General features: G+C 31.8%; 1 protein-coding gene across 1 annotated transcript in view; it reads right to left on the minus strand.

Moving 5' to 3' along the window:
* LOC114331856 (protein tincar) overlaps positions 1–12987 on the minus strand; it is an 841442-nt gene that overhangs the window by 428983 nt on the left and 399472 nt on the right. The window contains exon 3 of the mRNA XM_050642976.1: positions 11468–11586. Coding sequence (XP_050498933.1) covers positions 11468–11586 — 119 coding nt within the window. The remainder of the gene's footprint in view (positions 1–11467; positions 11587–12987) is intronic.

The following is a 12987-nucleotide window of genomic DNA, read 5'->3' on the forward strand; positions in this document are numbered from 1 at the left end:
TTTGTATATTTTACATGTGTGATATGCAAAATTAACAAACACAGATTTAGGGTATTCTAAAAAGTTCATTCTGGCGCCCCCCAACAGTGGCGCCCGCCTGCAATGCATCCCTTGCAGGCCCGTTATCGCCGGCCCTGCATAACACACATGTATATCATAATCCTTTTTGTCCCTCTTTCCCCACAAATAGAGCATGTCTCGTTACGTGCAGCTGGTTTTTCTAATGGTGGTAGAATGAAGCTTCATTCAACATCATCTAATTCGTCTTCATAGATAACATGTGACAAATAACCGTCTCTTACATCAGACGACTCAGGTGTTAGCTCTTTCTGCAGTCTTCTTTTTTTGTTTGCCTTTTTTTTTTCTTTTCTATGTCTGGTTCGTGGCATCTGGCAATAAAAATAGTAATTTTTATATTTACCATTTCATTGTTTGTGGGGTAATCGTGCGCACTCCTGCGCACTATTACCCCTTTGTGCCCTAAATACTAATCATCATCACAAACGGAAAACTACTGAACCATATCAACCAACAGATGCACCAAAATACACGTTAAACAACATGATTTAAATTAATAATAAGTCCAAAGCAATTGAATAAAGCCTAAGGACTTACCGTCCTATTTTTTGGAGCAGAAAGACTAGAAGAATTCTTGCAATTTTCAATAATCGGATCTGACTTAGTCCACGTACAATGGTCGACTGAAGATAATGGCGTAAACCGTTCATGAGATCGGTTGAAATGTGTAGGACTGGTCGAGTTCGTAAAATCTTCCACGGAATTTGAAATACAATGCAGCGCACGATTACCCACCGCGCACCTTTCCCCCACTTTCCCTTAATAGATAATAAAACATTGTATAGGGCGTCAATAAGTAATTTCATCAATGACATACCATGACGTCACTTCTACTTTTACTCCCTAGGGAGGAAAAGTACGACTTTGCTCCCTACAATCATGTCCGGAAAAGTATTCCTTCACACATTCGCTTTTTTCAACATTTTAACTACACTGGATAAAACTTTTTCCACCTACCTCTACCGAAAGTATACTTTTCCGGACCTGATTGTAGGGAGCAAAGTTGTACTTTTCCTCCCTAGGGAGGAAAAGTAAAAGTGACGTCATGGTATTTCATTCATGAAATGTAACTTATTGACGCCCTGTACAATATCTATTTTCTGTTACGTAAGTTTCTATACATTTTAACGTTTATTTATAAAACACTCTGTATTTTGCAGAATGGTAAAAAACAGTAAATTGGTATTTTGATTTAACAATGTTTACATTATTAATTTGACTTATATTTGACAGTTGACAGTTATATTGTACGTACTTGTTAGTTTTAGTTCTAATAAATTTTGTTGGTTAGTTACATAAATAAATTAAGTAAAAATGAAAAAATGACTTGTTATTTGAGGAAGGTGGAAAAACCATATGTATAACATGGGAGTAAAGTGCCTTTTCCTCCCTTGAATGATTACTGCCCTCCGCTACGCGTCGGGCAGTAAACTTCATTCTCGGGAGGAAAAGTAGCACTTTCCTCCCTTGTTATACAAATAGCTATTTCACTTTGTACACTCCAAAAGTAACTGCTCAAGTTTAATATAGGTATAAACTATACATTGAAATTTTCCTTAGGTACCTAAGTTAATAAAAGGAAAAGGCCAATACAAAGCAATAGGCTAATTCTTGGGAATTTTTACTTTCTATTTTTAGCTACCTATTTAGAAATTGTTAAGGGATTAAGATAATAATATTACATATTTTGGATATGTCAGGTACGAAGGTATTTGAACCTTGAATTATGAATCAACAAATAAATTCGTTTTGAAAACCTGTTATATGCACTTTATTTTTAAATATATCAGTATATGCAAAATTCAAAAGAAAATACAAAAATATGCAAATGCATATGCATATTCACTCTTGCATATTTGCCTGACTCTGCGTATTAGTTACTAGGTAGACTATGCAATTTGCAAATTATTGAAATTTTTAAATTTTGCAATTGATTGTTTCATGTACTACATCATTATTATTATTACTATTATTTTTTAATTATATTGACAATTTTATGTAATTTGAGTAAATTGAATTATTATTGTTTTGTTTTCTTGACTGTTTATAAGCTTTGTCGATAAAGTTGTACAATTTTCCATGACAATAAAGCATATTTCTATTCTATATTCTATTCTACAAAACGTGTCAATAAACGTCAATCTATTGTTAATTTTATGAACTAATGTTAAAATCACAGCATTCTATATTTACTGAATGATTTCAATACTATTTTCTACTGAGAAGTTTTATTTTTTAAGATCTGCATGACTAGATAAAATACCAACTGTTACATATATGGCTGAACTCGTATTGAAAGTAAAGATTCCAATTATCTACATATTTCCAATATGTAGAATGTTGTATTTAAAAAATCAAAGTGAGTATTGATATTAGAAAAATGGTAATTCTGAGAACATTGCAAGCGTCAAATTTGAAATTTCCAGATTGCAGAATAGATGCATTCCGGTTTTTGTACAATTAGAAACAACCATTTAAGATATAATTAGGCGTGTACAGACTTGGCTCAGTATGTATGTACTATACTAACCGCATGTCATTTTTGTAAATATGCAAATACGAGCTGAAAAAATAATAATAAAATAGGTAACTAGAAAAAATTTGCAATAAAGGGAACATAAATAAAAAGAAGATAATATCAATACAAAAAATAACTATTAAGATTAAAAAATCCTTGTTCAGAGATATCTCTGTAAATGCAAGGTTCTGAAAGTGTTTTCTTGTGGCATCTTTAAGTATGATGTAAAATTAATAATATATAATAGTCTCCCGTTTTATACCGCTAACGCGGCTTTGGGAGTATAGCAGGGTAGTCTGCTATATCTAGGGCCTACGGTATACAAGGAAGGTAACAGGGCCAGTGCTACGCTTCAACCGCCTATTATTACCCCTGGTTTTACTCAAGGTATTTACTCATTTTATTCAGGCTGAGTCGACCTGGGGCCTATAGACATTTAAAAATGTCTAGTTGTTTTTGCCGGCGCGGCGGCGCGGCGGTGGGATTTGAACTCCGGCCTACCAGCACTCGAGCCAAGCATACTACCGCCTGAGCTACGCCGCCCGTTTGCAATAAAGTGAACAATTATAAAAAGAAGATAATATCAATACAGTAAAAAAACAACTACGTATTAAGATTAAAAAATTCTGAAAGTGTTTTCTTGTGGCATGATTAATTGATGTTTATATCAGATTTAACCACAATTATTGATGTAATCAAAATTACATTTTTTGATTAACTAATGTTTTGACGTTTCCATTTCCACTTCGGAAATCGTTCTCAAAAAGAAAGAAAATCTAAATAATTTTAGGAAGATTGTATAACCTAATGTTTTGGGTTACGTGTATCTATTGTGGTTGAAAAGCTTTGTTTGAAATGATGTTACTTGAGTATCAAATTCTGACTGTTTTTGTGTTATTTTTGTGTTAACTTGTTTATGTAGTTTGTAGGTGTGATTGTTAAAAAAATTAAATTTGAATTAAATTAAAATCCATTATGAAAATTTTTAAATTCAATAATAATCATTACATTAATTCGTTTAATTAAATTAAAATTTAATTTTTGTTTAAGTTGTGTGTGTCTTGCAATATGAATTCTGTTTGGAGATATTCAATGGTTTGTCTTCAACTTTTTTTTATTTCACTCTTGTTGGTATGTTCTTGTTTTTTACTTGTTTTTTTAGTATTGCAACCAAAGCCTACTGCATTCTGCTGATGGGTTCATTTGTTTGAACATATAGGTACTCACAAATAACCACTTGGGGTCCAATTTCTTTTGTAATTTGTTCCTTAGAAAGTCCATTCATTGACTGTGTCATCTTTAATTATTCTAAAAAAACTGCGATACACTTCTGCCAGGAGATCTTTGGAAAGATTGTCTGGCGCCTCTTGTGCTAGTTCTTTAGTTTGCCCAGGGTGCACGTGCAGTATTACCTGCAGACGCGAATTAGCGTTACACCCCCTTCAAATGTATAAAATTATGTATATGAATAAGATATAAATGGAAAAATATATTTTAAACGATTTGACATTAATTTACCAATGACAATTGACCAATTTACCAATTGACAATTTACCAATGAAACTTATAGATAATATAAATAATACCTACATAAAGTAACTTGTGAAGCGGTAACGATTAATTTTATTTGAGAAGCTAATTAGGGGGTGATTTTCGCCATTTTTTTACCAAAAAATAAAAGGGGCCAACAATATTTTGAGCGTAAATCACTTACTTTCAATATTAGAAGTTTTTTTTAACGCAAAAATAAACATTTTTTTAAATACTTTAAAAAAGTTGTAATGAATTTTCCCAGAAAAGTGCTCCGTTTTTTGATTATTTCACATTGAAATATCTGATTTGGAATTTGACGAAGAAGAACCTACTTTTCATTAGCTGCAACTCTGCTTCTACTGGGTGTACAGACCTCACGCATACACCATTTTTTTCAATTTTTTATAAGCTATAATTTTACTATATCTTTATATAATATTTTTTTTGCTAAAATACTTACTTTTTGAGTTATCTCCGAAAAATTGTGTAAAAACATGTTTATTTTTGTTAAAAATGAACATATTCACTAGCAATTAACTCGAAAAGTATTGACTTTGTAAAAAAACTCTATAGAACAAAAGTTGCTTAGCATTAGTCATTATATCCAATTCCGGACTTATTTTGAACGTATTTTTTTCACCCCGTATTTTCCAATTTTTGTAAAATGGAGGGGATGTAGAATTGTAAACTTTTTCTTATACAATAATAGACAATTTCAGCTACCTATTCCTAAATTTTCATCCTTTCTTTATTTTTTTGGAGGTTTTCGTAAAATTTTGTGTTCCTTGATCGGGCTAAATTCGGACTATCCATTTAAGAGATAATTAGGCGTTTCCAACCTTTTGGTTAACTCTGTATACTAACCACAAAAGTTCTGTCAAAAAGAAAATACGAGTTAAAAAATAATAATAAAATATGTATCTGTCTAGCAAAAATTTGTAATAAACTGAACATTAATGAAAACAAGAAAGAAGGTAATATTAAAAAATCAGAAAGATAATTATCACAATCCCATTACACACAGATGCCATTGCCAGATAGGTTTCCAATGCGACTCGAAATCAGTCGATGAATCAAACTAGCGCCGCATTGTAAAAGAAAAACCTACTGATGAATCCACACACACACACACACACCATAGTCTATGCTGCATCGTCGCCCCCGTTAGGTAAATTATTCCGATTCAATTTTTTTGCAAAAAAATTACTGAAAAAGGGGTCCTTATAACAAATCCACAGAGTGCCAGGCGGTATCGTGGTCGAAAAATTGTTTAAACAATTTTTTTAAACAAATTCACAAAAATAATCATTTCACTTCGTACATTTTTATTAGATTCTCTGAGTTATTCTGAGCAAAAAATGTCTGTTGTGATTTTTCTCTAAAATTAATTGTCTGTTATATGCGATTTATAATTTGAAAAACGCGAAAATAGCCATTTTCAATGCTTAATAACTACTCGGTTAAAAATAATTACATATTAGTGTAGGAAACAGAGGTCGAACCTCGCAAAATGGACACAAGTCCGGTTTTATTTTTTTTTTCTAGTATATCAAGGGGTGCTTATTATGAGACCAACTTTTTCTTAAAAAATTTCGCCCCGGAACCCCCTTTTCATCGCTTTAAAGGGATTAATTTGTGGTTTTTGCGAAACGTAGCCCTTCCTGTACGTTTTGCAAAAAATTTACTTTATGGCAAAATGAAGAAGACTATATTTCCTACTATTTATCTCCCGACAGCATATCCCTATCATCCACCGTTTAGCGGGGGTGGCGCCCCAAAGTTGACAAATTTTTCAAAAAGATGTTTTAAAAAAATTATTTTTCCCTAACTGTAATGAAAATTAAGAAGAAACCCTGCGGCAGATAATCACAAATAAGTGGCTGATTTTTTGGTATAGGTTTCATTTAAGAGCAATTGTAAAGTTTTTAATTAGAGGGTGTTACATTTTAAAAAAACCCCTTTTTATACCATCTGAACCGCCTATGCTAGAGTAAAAAAACTTTCAGCGATTATCCATGTACTAGTGTTATTTACAAATTTGTATAATGCACCCCCATATTTTCCCCGGAACCACCCAAAAAAAAGGAGAATTAATAAAGAAAATAATCAAAAATTGATTTTGGTTCACCACTGTGGCTTTAGGGTGCAAAGAAAATAAAATATGCATAGGTCATAATGTGTAGCAAACAGTGTGTTCTTTTATTTTCCATAAGTACGTTATCTATAAAATTAATAGGTGACAAAAAAAAACAAAAACTTGAGTACACCAAAGCATTTCTGAGGTTTACGGCACCACTGTGCCGTAACGGTTGCTTATACGAAAAATACGCATAGGACCTTATTTGTAGAGACAATAGTGGTCTTTAATTCTGTATGTATTGTTTTAGAAAAATGCATAGGTAATGAGAAAATCGTCAAAATATGCTCTCCAAGGGATAGGGGTAGTTTCTGCAGTTTATTTTCAGGGATAGGGGTAGTTTCCGCAGGGATGTTGCAATAATCATATATATTTATGAAAAACCCTATTGATCGAGTATATGTCCTTATGGGTCAAAAAGCAAAAAAAAAAATTTAACCCCCCTTTATTTTTTTTTGGCTACAGGGGTTGCATTAAGAAATCGCTTTTGGTGTCCGTGCATGGGTAATAAGAACGTGCACAAAATGATATATGAAGCATTTTAATAAAGGGCATGGTGTGTGAAGGATTCCAAGAAAATCACTTTCTTTATTAATTCTCCTTTTTTTGGGTGATTCCGGAAAAAATGGGGGTGCATTATACAAATTTATAAATAACACTAGTACATGGATAATCGCTGAAAGTTTTTTACTCTAGCATAGGCGGTTAAGATAGTATAAAAAGGGGTTTTTTAAAATGTAACACCCTGTAATTTAAAAATGGTGCTAAAAAAGTGTCCTTTAATGAAATCTATACCAAAAATCAGCCACTTATTTGTGATTAATCTCCCCAGGGTTTTTTCTTAACTTTCATTACAGATAGGGAAAAATATTTTTTTTAAAAACATCTTTTTTAAAAACATGTCATCTTTGGGGCTCCACCCCCGCTAAACGGTGGGCGATAGACATATGCTGCCGAGAAATAAATAGTAGCAAATATATATTCCTGTTCATTTTACTATTAAGAAAATTTTTTGAAAAGCGTACAGAAAGGGCTACGTTTCGCAAAAACCACAAATAACCCCCATTCAAGGGATAAAAACGAGGGTCCCGGGGCGAAAGTTTTTATGAAAAAGTTAGTCTTATAATTAGCACCCCTTAATATACCAGAAAAAAAATAAAACCGGACTTGTGTCGATTTTGCGAAGTTCAACCTCTGTTTCCTACACTAATATTATGAAAGTAAGAAACTGACCAAATCAAAATTTAAAGCTTCCTCTACCAGATCCTGAAGAAATTTTCGTCATTATTTTATTACTAAGATGTTATTTTTAATTATCAACAATAAGCCATAAGCGTGTATTAAGGCGGCCGTCAAGGTGAGTGCAAGTTAGATGTACCACCTTTGGACGGCCAGAATGGTGCATCTCGTTCGCACTCACCATTGACGGCCGTCTAACACGCTCTTAGCCCTCATTATTAATAATTAAAAATAACAGCTTAGTAATACAACAATGACAAAAATTTCTTCATAATCTTATAGAGGGGGCTTTAAACTTTAATTTGATCACTTTCTGACTTTCATAATAATTATTTTTAACAGAGATTAAGCCTTGAAATTAGCCAATTGTGCATTTTTCAAATTTTAAATCGCGTATAACTCGACAACAATCAATTTTAGAGAAAAATCAGAAGATACCTTTTTTGCTCAAAATGAACCAAAGAATACCTACGCCTGCCTAACGGAGGCGACGATACAACCTGGACTAAATGAAAAAAGAAAAACAACCCGCATCGAAAAGTTAGCAGAGGAACGGTAAACAACTCGCTTTTCTATTTTGAATAATTTACGACATGTGTGGAATGCTATCAGCAGATTTTGTTCGTTTCGTGCCTGCACATGTGGATGTTCACATGGGAGTTTCAAAGTACGTTAGAGATTTGGTAAAACGCAAACACCAAAAAAGGCTGAAAGTAAAGTTATTCAATCATGAGATTTTTATAAAATGAAAGATTACCCAAAAATACGAACAGAAAAAATCAATAGGTATATCCATTTTAAAATATTTATATAGCGAATATTGATAAGTAGATAAGGGCTAAAATACGAGATGGATAAGAAACATACTTCGAAAATAGATGTTTTGAAATCGAAGAGTTATAGGGAAACATGATGCGTTTAATATGCATAAAAAAAGTAGCGGATCAATACAAACAGCATACACATAGCATCGTTAATAGAGACCGCAAACCGATTATCACTTCTTTGGATAAAAGGAAGATAGAAAGAGTGAATTAAATGTTTAAAGATGAAAGGTTCGATCTCGAAAATAAAGAAGGAGTGATAGTTTTACACACCACACAAACACACAAATTTAATTCATTTTACAACCAATTAAATGTAGTACATACATTGAATCACGGTTTTTGTTCCAGATCTTAAAGAAATGCTTGGATTTACATGAAATCTAGCATAGACATAGGTAACATGTCAAAGAAGAAATGTGATATTGTGCCGATGTGTGCTTTTGCCCTGGAGGTGAGTTTCACCACTTCTCGAGGGTGAAAAAATATACGCCCAAAAAAGGAAATGGATAAACTGACTAATTCTAAGCAACTTTTGTTCTATATAATTTTTTCACAAAGTTAGTACTTTTCGAGTTATTTGCGAGTAATTATGTTCATTTTCAACAAAAAAACACGATTTTAGGCGGTTTTTTTTTCAAATAACTCAAAAAGTAAGTATTTTATCGACACAAACATTTTTAGCAAAAATATAGCTTCCAAGAAAATGACAAAAATGGTGCATATATGAATTCTCTAGACCTAGTAGAAGCAAAGTTGTAGCTAATGAAAAAGAGGTTCATATCCGTCAAAATTTCAAAGAGAATATATCAACGTGAAATAACCAAAAGATGATGCACCTTTTGGGGAAAACTCATTACAACTTTTTAAATTGTTAAAGTTTCTAGCATCAAAAGTAAGCAGTTACGCTGAAAATAAAGTTGGTCCCTTTTTTTTGGTCAAGAACACTCGGGAAGATTCTCCCTAATTATTATCTTAAATCGAATTAATCGCTACCGCTTCACAAGTAACTTTACTTTTGTATTATTTGTCGGTTCATCGGTTCATCGGTTCATCGGTTCAAAGGATATATTTTTGAAAAAATTGGGTTTTAAAGTAATTTTTTTAAATTTTAATTAGTTTTTTAAAAATATCTTAAAATTTATCAGTGACACCAAAAATCAATAGTAAAAAATGTAGGTTTTGCTTTTATGAATGTTTTGGATTTTCTGCTTTTCTCTAAAGCAAAAATTGGTTAAGATATGGCCGTTCAAAATTTGCACATATTCGTGATTATTGACGAATTCAAGCCGTTTCAACTACAGCCCCTTCAAAAATAAGCACTTTGAACTTATGAAACTTACAGATCATATAAATAATACACACACGAGTAAAGCAACTTTGTGAAATGGTAACGATTAATTTCATTTGGGATGCTAATTAGGGAGTGATTTTCACCATTTTTTTATCAAAAAAAAGGACAAACTTTATTTTGGGCCTAACTACCTTACTTTTAATACTAGAAATTTTTTAGAAAATAGAAATAAATATTTTTTTAAACCCTTTAAAAAAACTTTTTCCCAGAAAAAGTAACGAGTTTTCCCCGAAAAGTGCTTTATTTTTTGGTTATTTCACGTTGATATATTAGATTTATAAATTGGCCAGTATAAACCTATTTTTCATTAGTTATAACTCTTCTTAATTTTTTCACCTTTTATAGGCTATATATATAAAATATAAAAATATGATATATTTTTGCTAAGAATGGTTTTCCGATAAAGTACCTACCTACTTTTTGAGTTATTTGCAAAAAACCGTCTAAAAACGTGTTTTTTTTTTGTTAAGAGAAAAACATATTTACTCGCACATAACTCGAAAAGTATTAACTTACTGAAAAAATGCTATAGAACAAAAGTTGCTTAGAATTAGTCGGTTTATCCATTTCCGACTTATTTTTTCACCCCCGAGAAGGGGTGAAACTCGCTCCATGGCAAAAGCACACATCGGCACAATATCACTTTTCTTCTTTGACATGTTACCTATGTGTATGCCAAATTTCATGTCAATCTAAAATTTATAGGTTTTCCAATATTTTACCGTCAGTGAACGGACCAATGTAGTATTATATGTATGGATATTCTTACTACTTAAATAACCACAACAACAACAATTATTTATGCCGTCATTTCTTATGATAATCACTATATTGTCACTAATGTATTTTAAATCCTATTCATTACTGGGTTATTTTATGCCTGATAAGTAATTTATTCACGATCTGCGACGGTCAACATATTGTCTCCGTTCTAAGAATTTGACTGTTTTGTATTATTGTCGCTTATATAATCAACTTTTGAAACATTTTCTTGATTATATGTGAATAAATATTTGTTTTCATATTTTGGTCCCGTCTATTTAAATTTTTAAGGTTTTTATGATTTAGAATTAATAGGTCTGGATCCCGCGTATGAAAAAAAGTTGATTAATAGCAAGCTGAAAAATTGTTGATAGCTTAAGGGTGTCTAGTCGGACAAACTTTGATATATGGGAACACTGGAACAGGGGAAGTTTTAATTGTGGAACAGGTTAAAAATTTGGAACGGTTAGACCACGAAAACGGCACATGTATTTTGTCCGACAGAACAGACTTAAACTCTCCGAACAGAGATTAAACTCTCATGCAAAAATCAAACTGCTATTTATCACTAAATGGGCGTTTTAATGAGTGGAACATGTAGAATATGTCAAATGACAGGAATTATGACAGGTGATAAATAGCAGTCTGATTTCTGCATGAGAGTTTAATGAAAGGGTAACAAATCAATTGGAAGTTCTGCCAGACAAAATACATGTGACGTTTTCGTGGTCTGACCGTTCCAAATTTTTTACCTGTTCCACAATTAAAACTGCCCCTGTTATAGTGTTCCCATATATCAAAGTTTATCCGGCTAGACACCCTTAAGCTATTAACAAATTTTCAGCTTATAAAAAATCAACTTTTTTTTCATACGCGGGATCCAGACCTATAAATGTATGTATGATATTCTCTGTTTTATTTCACTTGCTTTAAATTAAGTTTACTTATAGTCTATTTACTTATTTTCTTTGTACATCGTACAACATTCATGCATATTTTTACACTTACAAATTGGTACTTACCTTAAGAATAGCTACCCCTATAAAAATTGGCAGTAGAAGAAATGCAGCTCCAGTAAGTCCCAGGCTACAGTTTAGTTCTAAGTAAGGCAATCCTTCTGGCCATGCTAGAAGGGAATAACCTGTAAAAGAATGACGAGTTAGTAATTTTAATAACACATTAGATAGTAAACTAACATTTAAATTGTAGATAGTAACTAGAAAATATCTCAATACCGAAGTACTTTCTATACTTATGAAAATCAAGTTTCACCTATGTATTCCCATGTATTAGAAGATCTTTTCTCAAAACAAATTAATACTTTTTTATGGATATTAATTTAAACCCAGCCGTTTTTCACTCATTTATACTTCATAAATGGCCACATTATCAGTTTTACTATACAAATGGATCCAAAGTACAAAACAAGGTAGGATGTGCAATAATAAATATTCAAAGTGGATTTAAAAAATTATTCAAATTGCCATGTGAATATCGATATACACTGCTGAAATGATAGCGATACTTTTTGCTTTAAGACACATCTATAGTAACGAACCCTATAGCTGCATAATATTTACAGACAGTAAGAGTGTCGTTGACAGACTAACTTACGTACATAAGTCCCAACAACTAAGTCATATAAAACTGGAAATTTAGACAATTTATAATAAAATTGCAAATTTAGGAAAAACATCATTTTATCATAGATAAAGGGACACTCGGGCATTAGGGGTAACGAAATAGTAGACAGGCTAGCCAAATCCGCCCTAGAAATAGGCGAAGAACCTCCCTTGAACTTATTACCCATTTCGGATATTGATATTATTAGTAAACGACATCAAAGAGAAAACTGGCAAACGTATTATCGAAACACGAGAACTGGAAGTAATTACAAACAAAGGCAGCCTGAAATTCCCATTAAAAGACAGTTTCATTCTGTATCAAATCGCCATTTCTTAAGAGTTATAAATACATTGAGATGTAATCACGCTATACCCCCCCTTCATATGTTCAGTTTGGGTATCACAGAGTCACCTAACTGTGAGTGTGGAAAAGAAGGTGATCTACATATTCTCCTCGAATGTTCCCATCAATTAGTAAATATAAACATTATTTTATGATAATCTTAATATTTTAAAAATTCCACTTCCCGTCTACCTAAACAATTTGATTTTTTCTGAAGATATTAATACATTAAAAACAATTAACGAACATATCAAAAACTGTAAATATAAATTGTAGCAATATAATTAACCTTGTATTTAAGTAATTTAGTTAAAACAAAACAGGCATGTTTGTTAAAAAAAAACAAACATGTTTGTTTTGTTGTTAATTTTTTAACCCTGTAGATTTAAGAAATTATTGTATATTATAATTGAAAAAAAAGAACAAAAAAAAGAGAAAAAAAAACAAAACAAAGAGAAAAAAGAAAAAAAACTAAGAAGATGTAAACCTCCGAAATGTTGAATCGGGTTTACGTCTTAGCGTAGTTAAAAAACAATTAAGAAAAAGAATGAAAAAATACAAAAGAAAATAAATA

The sequence above is a fragment of the Diabrotica virgifera genome, chromosome 2, assembly GCF_917563875.1.
Source record: "Diabrotica virgifera virgifera chromosome 2, PGI_DIABVI_V3a".
Taxonomy (NCBI): domain Eukaryota; kingdom Metazoa; phylum Arthropoda; class Insecta; order Coleoptera; family Chrysomelidae; genus Diabrotica; species Diabrotica virgifera.